At 37.3% G+C, this 14,207-nt stretch overlaps 2 protein-coding genes across 2 annotated transcripts; both read left to right on the forward strand.

Moving 5' to 3' along the window:
- Positions 1–207: 207 nt before the first annotated feature.
- tmem276a (transmembrane protein 276a) lies at positions 208–7,438 on the forward strand. Its single transcript, XM_065292304.2, has 4 exons — positions 208–1,989; positions 2,872–2,985; positions 5,855–5,992; positions 6,418–7,438. Exons 1-4 carry the CDS (start codon positions 1,641–1,643, stop codon positions 6,666–6,668), a joined length of 852 nt encoding a protein of 283 aa, XP_065148376.1. The 5' UTR covers positions 208–1,640; the 3' UTR covers positions 6,669–7,438.
- Positions 7,439–11,956: 4,518 nt separating this feature from the next.
- Positions 11,957–13,509, forward strand: fibina (fin bud initiation factor a). The gene has a single exon (XM_065292303.2). It carries the CDS (start codon positions 12,134–12,136, stop codon positions 12,740–12,742), a length of 609 nt encoding a protein of 202 aa, XP_065148375.1. The 5' UTR covers positions 11,957–12,133; the 3' UTR covers positions 12,743–13,509.
- The last annotated feature ends 698 nt before the right edge of the window (positions 13,510–14,207 follow it).

A 14,207-nucleotide genomic window follows, 5' to 3' on the forward strand; every position in this document is an offset into this window, starting at 1 on the left:
AAATGTGTTTGATAAAGCATTTTATTCGTCTTTTACATTGGTTGTATCACCTGACACAAAAAGTGTACAAACCTACACATTACATTAAAGTAGCTATTTTTCAGTTTTTGAGAGAAAATTACATTCAGCATGGTATTCACTGGATGTGATATCATCATGCTTACTGTTTAAACTTGTTTACTTAATAAAAAAAGGCCCATGATTGCTGTTGTACTACCTTGACATTTAAAAACATCCAAATTGTTGGACAAAAAATTTGATTTTTTTACAATGTTTGTGAAATTTGTTTAATGGAAAATTTTCAATTTTAATAATCTTATTTAGAATTTTTTTTAAATGTTAACAACATTTTTAACAGTTAATTTATCCGGATAGTTGCCTCGTCTGCCATTTTACAAGTTTGACATACCAAAACAAAAATTTGCCTTTAATATTAAAGAATACAGAAAATAAATGTAAAGGAAAACACCTCAATTAAAATGAACTAATAAATTAATAAATGAATTAATGCATACCTATCTTTTTCTTAATGCATGCACTTAATTTTTGTACAGCGTGTTGTGAATGTGTTGGCATTTAGCCTAGCACAATTTATTCCTTAGGATCCAAACAGGAATTCCATGTTTTCTAAGTTTTCCCACTTAGTTTGCAGCACTTCGACCTCAGGCGGAGTAATATTGACGAAAGTTTGAACGAGAGGGGGAGTTATCACTTTAAAATATCGCCATGTTTTGTTTTGTGCCACCATACTTAGTTGTGTAACTAGTCATGTAATAGTCTTAAAATAGGGAAAGTGTTTGGTGGCATCTAAATTCATCCCTGTTTGGATCCTAAGGAATGAATGGGGCTAGGCTAAATGCTAACACATTCACGAAGCGCTGTGCAAAGATGAAGTGCAAGCATTGAAAAAAATAGGTATGTATTAATAAGAAATTTTGAAAAACTGTGGTGTTTTCCTTTAAACTGAATAGTTTAACAGAATGAAGTGACACATGTCATAATAGAATAAAGTGAAGCATGTTATAAATGTATCAAGTTAACTTTATAGTGTACAATGCCCACATACACAAAAAATATGCATTTTATGTCATTGGCCATAAGCCACAACCAAAATCCGTTTTGCCTTCATCTTCTATGCGAGGCATTCGGGACTTTAGCGCCACCCCTGGCCTTCACCATATTTTAAATAATTTTAATACAGTTAACAAGAGGTTTTATTTCGTGGTCATTCAAGCTTTAACGACATGAATTATTTAGGCCAACACTAATGTTCTGAAAATTATATATTGAATTTGAAAAGAAAGAATGTATGACAAGTATTCTAATTTAAAACATCTTTAAATTAAGTGTTTGAAAACACAAAAAAACTTTTACATTTGTACATTTTTTTTTAGGATCGTTCGTTCTTATGAGCTGATGACTTTGTATGGAGACAAGTGGCCAACAGCTGGCAGACTGAGGCTGCCGTTGGGCGAATGGGCTGCGCTTTCATCAGCAGTCTCCAGTCTCAGCATTGGCTCAATCCAGACTCCGAAAAACGCACAAACATGTCCGTCTAGTGATCCGAGACGGCGCTCCGTTATGTGTGGTATAGGATGATATGGGCTCGGCGGAGGATGTGACAGCTGTCCGCGTGCATCATGACCATTTTAACGGCGTCCGGGCTCTTTCTGGCCTTCTGCTCCATCGGACTCCTGACCATGGCCATCAGCACAGACTACTGGTACGAGACGGACGCACGGAAGCACCGAGACCGGTGCAAAAAATACGCCAGTAAAAGAAACGACCCGGGATACATTTACATCTCCAATCAAAACCTTCCTCTCCGGAGCGGACCGGAGCCGGGAGCTGCTCTGCGGGAATCCCCGCACTCCGCGCTCGTCCTGGAGTCGCGCTGCAGCCGCCACTATAATTCAACCACAACCGGCCTGTGGAGGAAATGCCATCGAGAAGGTTTCGACCTGGAAAATGAGGATCTGATTTTTAAAGGTGATCATGCTCATCAGTCAGGTTCAATCTCTTTCCTGAAGTTTTAGTTGATTTGTTTGGTCATCATGTATGAAGGTGGACGGAAGTGTCGGTGCTGTCCAAGGTGCTGATCATTCATGTAAACAATAACAGTGGTCATTGGAAAACACACATGCTAGTCACACTTTAGACTATTTCAAAATGTGTTTAAAATATATGTGTTCACTGTATACTCACTATAAATATATATCAGGATGTCTCTTAAAAAGTTTGTTGTGTTTGGATCATTAAAAAAAATAAACGCATTTGTTTACCATAAACGCAAGTGCAAACAAATTATTTGGTGCACACACTTTTTCAGTTGTGTGTATGGACATGTACTGTAGAAACTGAAGGAACTTAAAGCTCACATAACACACGCTGTTTCTGCTTATCTCATGTTAATCTTGAGTACCTATAGAGTAGTGTTAAATCCTTCATATATCCAAAAAGTCTTTAGTTTTATCAGATATGTACCTTTCAGGTATAAAAGTATACTTTTTGAAAAATGACCGCCCCAGTGACAACTTTTGTACATTTTATTTTGAGAGTGTGCAGAACTAGCATTGCCATATACATGGGTTTGATACCCAGTGTCACACAAACTGATGTGACAAAAAGAGTCTGTCAAATGCCCAAATGTAAAATAAAACGTAAACATGTTAAATAATGGTGAAAAACAGATGCTTGCTGGTTGAAGTCTCATACGGAGAATGGTGAAACTCATCCGCTCACCAGCCATTAAACAATGATGGTTTGTACCTGTACATCACATTCAAGTGTCCTACTAAAGACCTGCTTATGGTGTCTAAGTGACTGTCACTGGTGTTGCTCATGTTATAAGTCTTCTGTCAATGTCTGCAGGTTTGCTTCAGCGCTGTACGCTGGTGAAGTATTACTATTCCTCAGCCAGTATCCCACGAAATTTGCCTGTGAACATCACCAAGACTATACGACAAGATGAGTGGCACTCTCTGCGTAAGTTATCTTTATAATATGCCTAAATGACTGACACCATGTTTTATTCACTGCTTAAGTCATCTGAAGTGGAGTGTAACTAGAGGCTTCCTTATTTTAGCTCATTTAGTCTCCAATATAAGTGAAGTATTCTTAGCTCAGTAAAGAATTTAAATTTGACCATGTTTGTAAAGATTGTATCGTGTTTAAATCCATTCCATATCATTCAAATTCAATTTATAGAATGGTCATATAAAGGAAAAAGTTGCAGTTGCTGGTTCATAAGTGGAGAATAAACCTTAGGGAAAACCAGTTATGTTCTGATACAACACTGCTGGAACTAAAAAACTAGACAACACAACAGTTGTCTCTTACTATAAGTTGCGTGTTGAGGATTGTTTTCATTCTCTGGGATACATGTTGACAGTCATCCTTTTGAGGAAGTCGCTGAGGCACAGGGGAATCAAGGCTCCACCTGTAGCGCACAGGAGGCTTTGACAGAGCGGATATGGACATGTTCACCAAGCATCTCTTGTGCTGGCTTCTATAGTCCTGAGTGGACTAAGGCTATGTCTGTAAGGTTCAAGCAATGTTATGCCAAAACAGAGTACACCTGGTGTTCCTAGCTCTGTTTTGGTCAGCCTGGTATGGGTCTTGGACCTACTATCTTTCCATGGGGGTTTCCCATCTGGAGAGACCTTCTGTCTCGGGTGTGGAAGCTGTGGGTCTGGGCCAAGAGGCGAAAAGACTTCTGAATTATGGGCTCTCAACAGATATCGTTGAGACCATTGCTAGAGCTCCCTCTATAGGGTGACAATATGTCCTGAAATGTCTGCTTTTATTATCCTGTCATCTCAAATGATTCCTGATTCAAGTTAAACAAAGATATATTTATGTAATTTTTAGAAGAATATTTGGCATGATATGATGTGTTACGTACATATAAATGTATTTTCTTTATTAGAATAATATAATAATAATTCCAAACTATATATTTGAAACTGAGTACATGGAGCGTTTCAAAAGCATTTTCAAGCACTTTTATCCAAAGCTTCTTACAAATGAAGTTACAATAGAAGAGCCAATGTAACCTGACAAAGAGAGGAGTGATGTGTGCCCTCTTTGGCTCAATGAAGTCCACTTTTGCCGCTGCATTCTGGATTATCTGTAGAGGTTTGGTTGTGTAGGCTGGGAGTCCGGCCAGTAGCGCAAGGCAATAGTCCAGTCTAGACAGGACAAGAGCCTGGACTAGGACATACTCAGATAAGAAAAGGTCTAATTTTCCTAATGTTGTAAAGGATACAACTACAGGAATGGGTGGTGCTGGGAACATTATCTGTGCAGCTAAGCTGATCATCAATTACAATACAATACAAACTTTATTTCTATAGCACATTTAAAACAACTCCTGTTAACCAAAGTGCTTTCCAAAAAGACATTTAAACAAACAAATCAATTACCACTCCCAGGTTTATGCTGTCTTGGAAGGTGTAATGGTCTTTGAACCTAGTTGGATGGAAAGGTTGTGATGAATCTTAGGGTCAGTCAATATCACAAGCAGTTATGTCTTTGCAAGGTTCAGCTGCAGATGATAATCTTTTATCCTGAGTGAAACAGTTGGATCGGCAGGCTGGAATGGCAAGTGGTGTTGTTTCTCATCTGCACATTAGTGGTAGGAAAAGCCATGTTTCTGAATGACAGAACCTAGGAATGTCATGAATATGGAAAAGAGCAGTGGTCCAAGCACTGAGCCTTGAGGTACCCCGGTATTGAGACATTGGGATTCAGAGACATTACCTTACTCTATTGGCGCTTTTCCATTGCATAGTACCCCATGGTTTGGTTTAGTTTAGTTTGGGTCGGGTCAGCTTACTTTTGGGAGCTTTTCCATTGGGTGCAGTATGTAGTACCCAATACTTTTTTTTCGTACCACCTCGGTTGGGGTTCCAAGCGACCCGAGCTGATACCAAACGTGACGCGAAAACACTGTAGATCACTGATTGGTTTAACAGACTCGTCACTACAGCGTCATCGCTATAATGTAAATATTAGCTTTACCTTAGTGCTAGCTTGCTGTCTCGACTAAACATGTTGTCTTCTGTGCTTTGCTAAGTTCCCAAACTCCCTTTAAGCGATAAAAAAAACATCCACAGGTTGAGAATCAGGGACACCATAACAGTTTTTTCCATTCTTGCAGTTTGTGGCGGCACATTCGCGACGCGCACGTTCGCATATATGCTTAAATGCAACTTCAATGACGCCACCGGTGTTTGAACAGAAATTGTCATGTGAGACTGAGGTAGTGATAAACGCGATGAGCAAACATCTATTTGTGGTGGCCAATTTTAATTATGTGGCGGACTGATAAATAAATAAATAAATGTATGGGAATGTACAACGGCACTCTCACTTGTATGATGTCACAGCATTATGCAGCTAGCTATGTCTGAGCGCCGTCAGTGAAATCGATCCCACTAGAGGAATGCCCCAATAAACTCCATTCCATTCTTTGGTTTTGTCCATTATGTAACACTTAATATTTTGATGGTTGAATCTAAACTAAATGTAAGCAAACTGTAAGCAAATATTGTAAACATTTCCCCCCAGACATCACTCTCTTAGCCACAACTGTGTCTGTGGACACAAAATAAAATGTTATCTAGAGTGTTTTTCATGATTTTTATTTGAAATAAAAGCAGCCTCAATATTCAAAATTTCTCATGCATGCAATATACAGGATTTTAACACTGAACAGTCATATTCTTAATGCCCTAATTTGAACTCACTTCTACAAACTGTATCTTAATGCATACTTAGTGCTACAAATTGTATATTTATGCATTGCAGTGTGTTTGTAACATTAGCGAAACGAAATCTTGTGTTCATGCAGACTTGAAGCGGATGACAGCAGGTTTTATAGGCATGGCTGTCGCCATCATTCTGTTTGGCTGGATCATTGGTGTGCTGGGCTGCTGGAAACACAATGAGCTGATGCAGTATGTAGCTGGGCTGCTCTTCCTGATGGGAGGTGAGATGTGTTTATTTGTGTGCAGTTTTACAAATAACCAGTAGATGGCAGCTGATAACTATGAAAAGAAACAAATGGCAGCACACAACTCCTGTTAGAAACACTATGGTGTGAAATGTCATGCTGCTGTGTTTTAACCCTTGCAGACTCACTATTGGCTGATTCAAAGGTTGAGAGTGGCCATTTTAGGTTAATATTATTGTAGTCCACAGTTCACATCACTTAAGAATCAGTGAAACGAATCTCATACTACTCTAAAGGCATTCCTAAGAAGTTTTATACATATTAGAGGAGAAAAAATCCTTAGGTGAGTCTTTAGCCACAATTGGAAGACATCAAAGCTCAACAATGTGCACTGTAATTTATTTAATTCGAATGGTGTCACTATTATCGCATGTTGTTTAAAGTGTTTTTGTTTTTTACAGGAACCTGCTGCATCATTTCTCTGTGCACGTGTGTGGCCGGGATTAATTTCGAGCTCTTGCGGTACCCACGCTACCTGTACGGCCTTCCAGAGGACATCAGTCATGGGTACGGCTGGTCCATGTTTAGTGCGTGGGGGGGTCTGGGTCTGACCCTGCTGGCTGGATTTCTGTGCACACTAGCGCCCTCTCTGCACAGTCCACAGATTACAACCACCATACCCAAACCACGACAGGAGAATGGCATGGTGTGACACATACCACTAATATGCATAGAGATGTAAACACAAAAACTGGCATATCGATATAAACAAGTGTCTTTACCGTGGGAAGACTGGGTACACTGCAAGATAAAAACAAAACAAAATGGACTACAAGAATTATAAGGATACTACATACAGCAAAGCAATCTAAAGTCTTGTTTTCAGTAAAAGATATCTAAAGATCTAAACTTGATGAAGAAATATTTTAAGAGAATAATATTCTTAAAAAATACAAAACAAGTTTTTCAAAAACTTCTTTCAAACTGATTCATTGACTCGTTTTAGATTTTTTTTACTGGACAACAAAATGAAAAACACTGATTAAGAAAGTGATTTTATCAGTGTGAACATAAACAGACACAGACAGACGGTCAGATATACGGATAGACATCTTCTCTGGTACACATATATTTTTATTAAAAAATTGATTACGGTGCACTCGTTCTGTCATTATCTTTGTATATTTTTCTGTCTTACTGTCTTCAGCTTTTGCTGTCTGTCTCTCTTTCTTTCCCTTTCTGTGTCCCAAAGGATTTAAATGTCTCTAAAAATGTCAGATTCATCTTCTCATTCAATAAACTGTTATGTGTTTTGGCTTTGCCTGCTGTATAGAAAAAACATAGCACAACTAAATACTGTACTTGTCTTAAGTGTCTTCCTGGATGTATTTTTGGTTTGTTTTTACAATAAAACTGACATTTTCAATATGTGAAAATATGTGAAAATGTTACTTTTTGTGCACAGCCTTATCAAAGAAGATTGAGATACAGGGTTATGAGATATTAAAAAGAAGATGGTTTGTTTTAAAATTATGGATTTTTGGAAATTCTTATTTATCTTTAGGCTATTAATGTGAGACCGACGTCATTGTTTGAACTGATGAATCGCAGGGTTTTTTGTGAGCGTGATGTGTGGGTTTTTCATTGCACAGATTTTTGGACAGGGTTATAAAACACCAAAAATACAATATAATGAGACCACAGATGGAATGTGACTTTCTGCTGTTTGTGTCTTGAACTTTATGAAACTCTAAGTGAGCTGTCGGTACTGAAATGTTATACTTTCAAGAACTTTCTAATACCAGTCAAAAAAATGTGCTTTAAAAACGTATAGTTGAAAAAGCTTTACCATAAACAACTGGACACTATGGCATGAGAGGATGTCAATGTATTTTAATTTCAATAAATGCAATAATCATTAAAGGATATAATAATAACGTAACCCAAAGGAACATTTGCTTAGTACGTTTGAAAGTACATATCATTGTAAAACTATTTTTCATTAAAATAAAATTTTAAAGATCAGTTTTGCTATATATGAGAGTGATACAATAACTTACAGTTAACCAATTATTGTATGTTTTACATAATTTTTATCTCATTTTTTGCTTTGTTTGTAATTTCTGTACTCAGTTTGAGAAGACAGCAGATAATATTATGTGTATTTTCTTTAAAAATATCTTCTTTAAAGTACGATCATGTATTCTTACTGTATTTGTTGTCTTTAAGATTTGTGAATCTTGTGTTTGAAAAGTCACTGTGGGAACAAAGGCCATCAATCTTATTTTGAGTTTCAAAAATCCTCACTTTCCCATAAATCCAAACCACAAAGACACAGGAGTTCAAAGAATTTTACCCACATTCACTTTAACCTCAGATGAATAACCTCATCCAAGCTAAACATATCCAAACTATTCAAAGATAAATAGCTTTTTATCAATAAATGTTTTGATTTCACAGTCATGTATTTGTGTAAGTAGGCTATGAATGAAAACGATTGATTCCAGAAGGAAAATCTCTTGTGGTAAGCTTTCTCAGAAACGAAGCCGGTTTTTATTGGCTCTTTGTAAAGCTTCTGAGGTGAAAGTTTATTTATTTTGAAATTTAAAAGTGAAAAGTTTAGATGCAAAATCCTCTACAGTATGTGCATCTGACATGTTTTCTTGTAAATAAGCAGGTTCAATAATTTCAATTTTCCTCATGGCAATCAGGGGCGGTTAGATATTTGGAGGCCTCAAACAATTTATGTTTATTTTAGCTGGGTACAGGATTTCTAATCTCATAAAGAAAAATGGTTCACAAGTTTACACTTTCAAATAAGTTGGATGGATTAAATTGGTAAACATATTTGGCGTGCTGTCCTGGGAGAGGGCTCTGATGTTGGCAAATGGCCAAACGCAGAGTATCCAGTTCCCAATGCGATGCTATTGTGCACACACATTCAAAGTTTTTAAACAGAGTCAGCAGCGCTCAAGTTTGATCGCTCCTGAAATGACGTTTACGCACAAAACAAAGCCTAGTTTATTTTAACAATGCATTACAAAATAAAAGTCTTTGAATGCCGGTTCTGCTAAGCAGGATACAAAGGACGTGAAATCATACATTGGAGTCTGCTTAACAATCTTTCTTGCGGTGTCGCATAAGCCCCCCCTCCAAGCCTGAGGACCTAGACATTTGCCTACTCTGCCTATAGGTAGGCGCCGACCCTAAAGGCAATGAGAAGGTTTTTAGTCAGTAAATGGAAGACTATTTCAACAAATGTCACACAAATTTGACGGTCACTGCAAAACACTTAAAGTGCATACAATCAAAAACTAAAAATCAAGACTGAAAATGGTGACTTCTCTTTCAAGGATGTGAATTCAAAATATGTGTTCGGTACATCATGTGTATCTATGTGCATTATGCATCATGATAAAATACGTGCCCGATGCGCACGCGTCGAAAGGGTCACATGACACTCACTTAACACTAAACTCTGATTACACATGAGATTAAACGAGTATTTGACAAACATGAGTGTCATGTGTTTGCACAGGTTCACATGACATGCTGAACACATATTTTCACATGACGAGCCACACACGATGGGCTTAATGCATGTTGTGATGAAAAATAAGTCATTGACATTTGTCTTCCATGCACATTGAAGACTTTGCAAAAAATCTAATTGACGTTTATTGAAATCTCAAAAAACCAACAACTAGTAAATATTTAAGCTTTCTGAATAAATTCTCTCATTTTATATTTGTATCAGATACATCACTAAATGTCTGTTGTATTTAAGAAATCTTATATACAGTTTCAGCAGCAACAACATAAACAAATGGCTTTTGTAGACTAAACACAACTTCCGGTAGACTTCCGCATAGAATCAATAACCACAGAGTCCTTTTACAGCAGTTTATTTCTGATAACAAAGAAAATGTATTACAATAAGAGTAAATGACCTTTGTTTACATATCATATCTAACACATATGAACTATTACACTGTCGAGCTAACATCACTGTGTAAAATGAATGTGTAATGTACACGAAATTGAATTCTTGCTTGGCTATTAAACCTCTCCGCAAAGTTGTGATCCATGCTCGTCGTCTCCCCTAGTCTTTAACAAACCAAAACATTTTATTTTTGACAAGGTATTTTTTTATCAGAGTTCAGTCTAGCCACTAGCCAGACTGATGAATAAATACAGTACAGAGTGGAATTTCACTTTGTTTCATGCACGTAACCGTGACAACACGCGTGCGTCCAATGAAACTGCCTAATGAAACAGTTGGAACCAATGAAACCGATGATTTGCATGCCATTCGATAAATAGGTTTCTTCATGTTTTGTTTATTTTTTAACCATGGTTGCTTGGAGTTGGAGTTAGAATTGGGTTTTGGGTTAGGATGACATTTTATGTAACAAAAACTTGTAAATCAATTGTAAAAAACTGTGAAAAAAATAGAAACCAATAAATAAAACGAAAATATGTGCCATATAAGTGAACGGGAAGGACTGGCGCAAAATTGGAATTTGCCGTATGTATTGACCGACTTTTCACACTGCATGCTATTTATACGCAAATCTTAAGAATGGGGCCGAACAGACACAATAATAGAGAGATGTTTCCTCACTATTCACACATTTTTGGTATTAAAGAACAACAGAACGTTTAAATTGCCATTTATTAAGTTTTTAGTCTGTGTCTCTTGCAGGATTTGGGTCCCAGAAAGAGTCCACTGAAGAAACAAATAACAAAACTCAAGACATGAGTGAATCCTCATTAAAGCATTTATTTTCCCATTGCCTTCTGTTTCTGCTTAGTTCCATCTTTTTAGGGTGCGAATTGTAGATAAAACAACTCAGATTTTTCAATTCACTTTATGCATACCTTTGAGTTTAATTTTTGTGTTGCATGACAATGCATTTTAAGTTATGACAAAAAGTTTGTAAATATGTTTTTAAGTAAAAGTTACCTACATGACAACAAATCACTTTTTACAGTGTGGTGTGCTATACATTTATATAAATGGGAATATAGAGATATTTTACCTCCAAACATTTCAAGGGGTGCTAATAATTGTGTCCACTGTGTAGGGTAGAAAAATGCTTATTGCATTGTGAGACCCGCCATTCAACTGCTTTACTACAATTGAATGCTAGATATATGCAGATTTTATGTTGAAAATCAATTAAATGAGCTGATTCTGATTTATTTTTACAGCCTACTTTGCTCATATTAACTGAGTTTCAATAATTCCAGGATTGACGTTTTTTTTTTTATCTATTATTAGCATTTTCTTTCATTATTCTGACATTGCACCAGTAGCTACAGTGGGTGTGCAAAACCTGATTGTTATTTTATCCAAAACACAATACTCTCTTTGAGTAGAGATGCCAAATATCAGGCAAACTTCAGCATTCATTAGATTTTTTTTTAAAATAAGGACAAACGGCAGATTTTTATGAAAGAAAAACATTAAACAGTTTAGCTAGAAAAGCCTGAAGATGTCCTCTGTTGATATAATGTGTGTAAGGATTGTGGGTGTGTGACTGCTGTAGGTGCTGTGATGAACACCAGCTGCTGTTTATTTATTGAGGGCAGATTCCAGGAACCCCCCCCCCCCACACACACACACACTAATGAAAATTAACCATAGTATCATTCAAACTCAAAAAGAGCTGCCATGGAAGCTGCACAGTCACTGTCAGAAAAAAAGCTCAATAAAAGTTCCAAGCTGTTACCAGGACAGTACCCATTTGGTAGGTTACCTATATGTAAATTTTAGGTGATGCACAGTAATATGAACTTGGTTGTTACCAAAACCTCTGAGGTACTAAAGTGAACTCTTTAGGTGCAAAGGTGTAGATTACTTGCAAAGGCTGATTTTATCTCGAAATGTTTTTATTTTTCTTTGGCCCTAATCCTCTTCTATACTAATCTGAAAATATTAAGAAAAAAATCGTGAAATGTACAAAATTGTATTTTGTGCCAATAACTGTTTTAACGGGGTCTGTGCACTATTTGCATGAGCGGAGACGCGCGTGGTGCGCTGTCATTTGAGTGCGCGTAAAAAGGCGCTGGACTCACATTACAGCCATGAGCAGTGGGCACGTTCATGTGAAATCTTCCTGATGCGGACATCTCCTTGGTCAGAGTTACTTCTAACGGACAGTGCTTTTCATCATGTTACCCATCGCCCTCGTCCTGTTCTCACTGCGTATGTACAGTGCGTTTTACACGGGACCTTTGCACCCTGAAATGTCCAACGGGACGTTTCACCACTACTTTATCCCGGACGGCGATTACGAGGAAACCGAGGACCTGGAGAAATGCCAGCTGCTTTTCAGATGGCCGGACCGCAGACCGTGTCCACTAGAGGAGGACCAGGACGCGATTATCCGCGATGATTTTATCATCATCAAACAACAGACAGAAGACGCGGCGCGCGTTTTGGAGAGCCTTGGAATAACCATTTCCTACGATCTGGACGGCGAGGACAGTTATGGAAAATATCTGAATAGGGAAATTGTGCAGATCAACGACGCTTTTACCAACGTGGAGAAGTCGCTTCGGGAGCTCGAGACTAAATTTAAGCAAAGCCAGGAGAATGAACAAAGAGAAGAGAGCGAGTTTCATAACTTCATCCAGCCCATGTATAACGTTAAAGACACTCTCCAGGAGACTTTGGACATCTCATCCGGACTAAAAGATAAACATGAACTCCTCTCTTTGATCATCAGGAGCCATGGATCGAGATTAAGCCGGCTCAAAAACGACTACCTGAACGTTTAGACTCTGCTTTTCATGTTGAACTGTTATTTTAACATCTTTAATTTCCAAATTATTTAAGGGTGACATGGAAATGTAAGGGGACTTGGAAATCATTAATGTTTAATTTGGGGGTTTGGGCATAGGGTTTGTGCTTTATGAAGATGAAATAGTTTAGTTCAATAATTAAAAAAATTAATAAGAAATTATTTATTCTTGCTTATTATAGTTTTACTTCATTTTTTCATTTCACTTTGCACATATATGTAAAAGTGTCCAAAGCTACTATGCAGTCTGGGCTGGTTAATAAATAGCTCTTTACTGTAACAACAGCACATTTCACTTTTTACAGTGTAACCAAAACCTTTCATGAATAAGTGACTTATATTTTCAGAATGGGTTATTTTAGTAATCAGTCTTCAGTTTGTTAGCAGTCTGCGGCTGACAAGATTGAGCTTTTAGAGATCTTTGGTTAAGATATGGCATTTCCTGTGCCATTAGAACAGGAATGTCTCTTTCTCTTTCTGCCATGTGGAAGATTAATCACAGTCAGCAGAAATATGTAAAGAAACACTATCTACCCTTCCTACCTCCAGCCCCTGTGGTGAACAATTTTAACCTTTAACTTTGTACAGTAAAAAAACAAGACTTGGCCAAAATAAATCCCAAATCACATTGATAGAAATCAAATAAAACCCAGTGAAAATCATTTTGGGATGTATAAGTAGAACAATGAAGCATTTATGGTACTGTTTACCCACAATCCCCCCGGGCTGGGATGTTTTGACTTTCTCACATCCAGGGGTTGAAGCTTATTGGTGGTTAAAACCCAAGGAAAAAATGTCCTTACTAATGGTGTAGTGTTACCAGAGCTAAGTCTATTTATGACATACGGATTTAGTTTCAGTGGTTTTGTTGAAAAAAAAAATAAAGCAACAGAAAAGAAAATTCTATTTATTTTTAAAAACTATGAGAATTGAGCGAGATTATAAGAGTTTGATTGGTGTGTTGGCTTTGATAGATTGGCAAGTTAACATCATTCGTGCTTAAAGTTAAACAAAACCAAATGCTCAACTTGGCTTTTATGTGCCAAACGCTATCAATAACATTCAAAGTGTGTGAAGAAAAGACGAAATATTAAAAGAATGTTCTGGATTGCAAGATAAGCTCCGTTGACAGCATTGCTGGCATAATAATGATACCACAGAAAATAGCAGTAATGCACTTTTACTGGTAGTTAGACGGTGTAATCTGGCAAAATGCTCACTTAAAAATGGCAATGTTGAAATCCCAGTTTACATGCGGAGACCTGAATCTGCAACATGGGAAAGGGCACTAAAAAGTGCACTTAAAGAGCACCTATCTTCCGATTTATGATTTTCCATTTTCAAACATGGTATGGAGCGTCACATTTTCAGCTGACATCAGAGGTATTCAGGCCAATCACAACGTACAGGTTAGATGGCCAATCAGGGACACAGCTCCTTAC

This window comes from Paramisgurnus dabryanus, chromosome 23 (genome assembly GCF_030506205.2).
Source record: "Paramisgurnus dabryanus chromosome 23, PD_genome_1.1, whole genome shotgun sequence".
NCBI lineage: Eukaryota > Metazoa > Chordata > Actinopteri > Cypriniformes > Cobitidae > Paramisgurnus > Paramisgurnus dabryanus.

What these genes read in the sequence shown, in the direction of transcription:
- tmem276a (XM_065292304.2), top strand. Translation starts at nt 1,641, where the DNA reads ATGACCATTTTAACGGCGTCCGGGCTCTTTCTGGCCTTCTGCTCCATC. An exon ending in TGAGGATCTGATTTTTAAAG is followed by an intron (nt 1,990 to 2,871) that starts GTGATCATGCTC and finishes CAATGTCTGCAG; the next exon opens with GTTTGCTTCAGCGCTGTACG. An exon ending in AGATGAGTGGCACTCTCTGC is followed by an intron (nt 2,986 to 5,854) that starts GTAAGTTATCTT and finishes GTGTTCATGCAG; the next exon opens with ACTTGAAGCGGATGACAGCA.
- fibina (XM_065292303.2), top strand. Translation starts at nt 12,134, where the DNA reads ATGTTACCCATCGCCCTCGTCCTGTTCTCACTGCGTATGTACAGTGCG.